At 43.6% G+C, this 5,000-nt stretch overlaps 2 protein-coding genes across 2 annotated transcripts in view; both read right to left on the bottom strand.

The window, feature by feature from the left end:
• LOC310861368 (uncharacterized protein) overlaps positions 1 to 5,000 on the bottom strand; it is a gene marked incomplete at both ends in the record, with an annotated part of 118,259 nt that overhangs the window by 14,636 nt on the left and 98,623 nt on the right. The gene's annotated exons all lie outside the window — the stretch shown is intronic.
• LOC310861246 (B-cadherin-like) overlaps positions 1 to 5,000 on the bottom strand; it is a gene marked incomplete at both ends in the record, with an annotated part of 9,731 nt that overhangs the window by 583 nt on the left and 4,148 nt on the right. Inside the window, 5 exons of the mRNA XM_083768642.1 lie at positions 1,188 to 1,376; positions 1,621 to 1,749; positions 3,245 to 3,417; positions 3,509 to 3,656; positions 4,308 to 4,451. Of these exons, the coding sequence (XP_083624768.1) occupies positions 1,188 to 1,376; positions 1,621 to 1,749; positions 3,245 to 3,417; positions 3,509 to 3,656; positions 4,308 to 4,451 (783 nt within the window). The remainder of the gene's footprint in view (positions 1 to 1,187; positions 1,377 to 1,620; positions 1,750 to 3,244; positions 3,418 to 3,508; positions 3,657 to 4,307; positions 4,452 to 5,000) is intronic.

The raw sequence follows: 5,000 nt of genomic DNA, 5'->3' as shown, positions 1-5,000 counted from the left end.
TTCATAAACTTAACCTCAGTAAAACTATGAACCCTAAACATATTTCCAACCTTATCCTCAGTAAAAACAATGAGAAAAAATGAGGACGAGCGTGTTTTAAGGCGAGCCTTCCGGTTACCGGAGGACGAATGAACTGATGTCCATGTGAGGGAATGTGTGCCGAGTTATTTTAACAAACAGCAGTCTTGATCATAATGAAAAGGACACACTGAAATGTCCGCTATAGTGTTAGTGTACCATCAATGTATGGAGTGAAACTCCAATGTACCATATGTGGACTAATAAGCCTTGCCGAGCCATGAGGCCCATAGGGCAGGAGCCCATCTCCGGTTTCTGTAGTGTGAGGCAGCTTGATGTACACCCCCTGGACATGACGCTAGTATGTCGCAGGGACTTACCCCCTATCCAACATGTGATGCTGAGTGCCAAGCAGGGAAGCAATGAGTCTTTGGTATGACCCGGCCTGGGGATCGAACCAACGACCTCCAAGTCTCAGAGCGGACACTCAAACCACAAGGCCACTGTCACCGAGCTGGTTACCAGAGTTTGTGGACAAACAACTATGTGGTTATGCCAAAAATAACGACGCAACACATCACAAGTCAAGATTCTTTCAGTTCCTCACGGCCACAGTAAATGTGCTATGAATGCACATTTACTGTAGTAGCTTAACACAATCTGGACGGGAACCCGTTTTGGTGTTTTAACTAAGCATTATGTTATACTTTAGCACCGAGTGGCATGCTACGAGCTTGTAGGTCTGCTATTTTTGAAATGTCGTGAAAATGTGGCACAAATCTTTGAATATATATTCTTTCAGAGGACTTTTTATTTATTGCGACATCAGGCCTAAACGGGTTAACACAATCTGCGATGATCTGAGATCGTCAGGTATTGTTATATCGACCAAGCCTCGTTGACAGTAATTATTCTTTTTTTTCAAGATTTGTTTTTGGCTTTTGTGCCTTTATTGATAGTTACAGGAAAGAGGGAGAGACACGCAGCAAAGGATCGTCATGAACGGGACTCGAACACGCGGCACGCCGTCAGGCCAGAGGCTTTGTGTGGCATGCGCCCGGACCACAAGGCACCCAGACAGTAATGTAAAGTATGCGTTTAGTATTCATTTTGACGTGATCGACGACAACAAGGACTTCAAAGTAAAAAAAAAGTGGTTAGCTTTCTACCTTAGCTGTCTTGATGATTCCTTCCTGTTTGTTAACGGGGGATGTTTCCACAGAGAACAGCCCAGTGGGGTCACCGTCAACAATTGTGAACTTTGCGTTCCAGGCCGGGGAATGGGGCTCGTCTCCATCCGTCACAGTCATCTTGACGACCACAGCTCCCGCTTTGTTTTCTGGGACAGTCGCCTCATACTAGGAGAGAGCACAGGCACATCATGTCAACTTGTCGAGCGAGAGTGTGAGTCAGTGTAGATAGAAGTAGAAGTAATACACTAGCATACAGTATGCGTCACATGTCAACTTGTCAAGCAATGCTTTAAAACGGTTGCCATTTCATCAACCACTTTTCTGTTACTAGTGTGCTCGTGTGTTGTTGAACACATGCAGTACAGCATTTATGTCTCCTTCACATTAATCTGCACTATACAGTACTTACCATTTTCTTCTGAAAAGCGGGAGCATTGTCGTTGCTATCTGTGACTGTAAGGATAACTTTGGTTCTTCCGCTCAATCCTTCTCCCCTCATATCTGCTGCTTGTACTTCGAGAGTGTACTTTGGGAATTGCTGCGCGCGCGCGCGCCGCACACACACACACACACACACACACACACACACACACACACACACACACACACACACACACACACACACACACACACACACACACACACACACACACACAGTTTAGCCTAATTAAGGCTCTAGCCACTTTACATTAGTACACATTTCAGTTTGCCCCCCTAAAAGTCTGAGGAAAAGCAAGCATCCTCTTGAAAGACCTTAAAACAGTGAACCGACACCAAATGACCATATGTAGTTTGTGTCCACAAGAGTTGACGATATTTTTATTACAAAATTATGTAACTGTGACGGCTCTCTTCCCTTGATGCCAACTTGCCTCACCTATATACACTGTAGATTGAGAAGAAGTCTACAAAAAGACTGACTAAGGGCCCCTACACACTGCAAGATATTTGCTCCGATTATGCGGTCGTGGAGATGTTTTGGTGCTCGCCGACCCCCCCCCCCCCCCCCTAAAAAAAACCCCAATCTGATGCAAGATCAGGCTTTGATTGGCATGGTTTTTCTCACGGAGTGTGAAGGCTCTGTGCAGAACAGCCGGCGGCGAGAAAAGTGCTCCATCGCCGACTGGACATCACACGAGAACGGGGTTGCAACTGCACCGAGAGAATGTCCATAGTACAGCCAACGAAAGACTTCGCGTCGTAAACACGTAATCTATGCAACGGCACAAATGTTATGGAAAAGAAATGTGAACAAACAGAAAGGTAGGAGCGCACACCAGTAGTGGGGAGGTGCTGACCGCAGGAGATAAAACTATGACTGAAACGTTGGAAAAATAAAAAATGTTGACGGCATCGTGACTACGAGCTGCGCGGCCTCTCTCCTTTCTCAGTCATGGAAAAACATTGCCCATGTGGGCTGTGTGTGTGTGTGTGTGTGGGTGGGTGTGTGTGTGTGTCACATACGGAGAGAGATGTACTGTAAGAGAGACAGAACACTGAATCTTGATGTTCATTAAATAATTCTGTCTCGCTCTAGTGCACGTGCACCTACTTTCCGCCCTGTATATATGCATTCACTCACTCACACGTAGCTGTCCTGTCTCGCTCTAGCGCACCTACCTGCTCACATACTTTTCCTGTGTGCAGCAGGTGTGAGAGAGAATATATGCGTACAGAGAGAGATGTAAGAGAGAATAGACGGAATTATTTTATGAAAATCAAGATTTGGTGTCCCGTCTCCATCTTTTCGCCCGGTGTATGCATTCACTCACTCACTCTCTCCACTTCAGCCATCAATACACTGCAGACATAACCGATACCTACATGTATACGGTACATACAGATTATTCTTTTGTTTCTCTGGTTTATTTTGTGAACATTAATACTAATTGCATCTTGAACTCTGTTGGTCTCCCTTTTTGGCAAAATATACTGTATATATATTTTTTATTCACCTGCTTACCAATTACGAGGTAAGGTGGAGAAAACTCTAAAATAAATACCCTAAACAATATTGATAGCAAATGGCTTACCTCTCTGTCCAAACCACCTGCATTGACTCTGATGGCTCCACTGACTGGGTTGATTGCAAACAGGTTATCAGCAGGAGTCTTTGGTTCCTGATTCAGAATGACGTAGCGGATATCTGAATTGTCATTGGCTGGCTCATCTGCATCTGTAGCATTCACTGTACACACCACAGTACCTGCAGAAATAGACAAGGAGAGACCAACATTACACTACATTGTGACAGCCACCAATGAAGCAGAACTTAAACGCTAGTTTACAAATCTTACCAAGAGACGAGGCCTCCGGAACTTGTCCCAGATAGGTGTCTTGAGTGAAAATGGGTTTGTTATCATTCTGGTCAATGACAACCACTTTTATGTCCATTGGTTCCTCACCAATCTTTCCTGATTGCGCATACACAGCATGAGCTTGGAGCTGCATAAACAAACATATTTGAAATATTAAGACTTAAGAACTATGAATGCATAGCCTAAGTAACAGCAAAGTGGAAAATTTACTGGAAAATTAAGTTAGACCATATTGATGAATGTACATACAAATCAAAGTTGGTAAGGCATTTAAAAACACTTGAGATGAGATGAAAGACATCACGCACAACAGTACTTACAGTGTAAAAGGGTTTTTCCTCTCTGTCTAAGCGCTGATTAACAAACAACCAGCCAGATTTTTTGTCTACAGTGAAAAGCGCAACAGGGGGCAGGTCTGCTCCTGGTCCAGTAACGCTATAAAACATCGGCATCTCGTCACCACCATCTGAACGAATCTGCAAAGAATAGAACAGAATCGAAACTTTAACATGTAAGGATGTACCAGTAGTCCAGTACGGGCTTTTTTTGTTTAAAGGATGAACATTAAAATACGGTTTTGCGCCATCTGATTTCATGTCACAGTATTTCCAGCTGTACAACGACAGTGCTTCAGGACTGTTGTCTGTCCACCTCTAGACAGGACTGTTGTCTTCATCCCCGATTGACCGACGTGACAAATAACCATGTTCATCCTTCAGTAATTACAAAGGAAATTAATGTAGTTCTTCGACCAATGCGAAGCAAAGCCCGATCTCACCTGAACCATTGCTTTGGGAAAGGGTCCACGGTCGTTCTCAGGATAATAGATAGGAGGGATGACCCAGGCTCTTTTCTGTCTCCTCAAACCTCTAGTGGACTTGGGGAAGCGCAGGACCGCCACTCCTTGATTGGCTGCAGCGGCCTGGGGAAAAATACAGTTTTAGAGACATATTCTTAACCCATTTTGGACTGAGGTCGATTAAAAAAAAAAAAATCTGAAAAACCCATGTTTCTATGTCAGTGGTGCTCAACCTTTTTCATGTCAAGGACCCCCAGAATTATATCTATTGGGCCACGGACCTCCATCTCAAAATATGTTGTTCCAGGGACCCCCCAGAAGCCAATATTTTAGTTAAAAATGTTTGCTCTAAAATATATATTCAATGATTTGCGCCACATTTTCACGACTTTTCAAAAATAGGAGACCTACAAGCTCGTAGCGCGATCTGCTATTTTTCAATAGCTAAAGTATAACATAATGCTTAAAACACTAACATGGGCAGATAAACATAGCATTTGTATCGGCATTTGTATCGGCAAATGCAACAGCAAGTGTTAACTGATCAACACAGAATCAAACAAAAATAAATATTTACCAACGTTCATTATTGTTCCGTCTAAGGCACAGTCGAGTGGGTCGAGTGATAACAAGAGAGATGTCAATTAACTTCATATGACTAATGTCATGCCC

Source organism: Protomyctophum parallelum (assembly GCF_964188405.1).
Source record: "Protomyctophum parallelum genome assembly, chromosome: 7".
NCBI lineage: Eukaryota > Metazoa > Chordata > Actinopteri > Myctophiformes > Myctophidae > Protomyctophum > Protomyctophum parallelum.
This window is presented reverse-complemented; position numbering and strand designations above follow the sequence as displayed.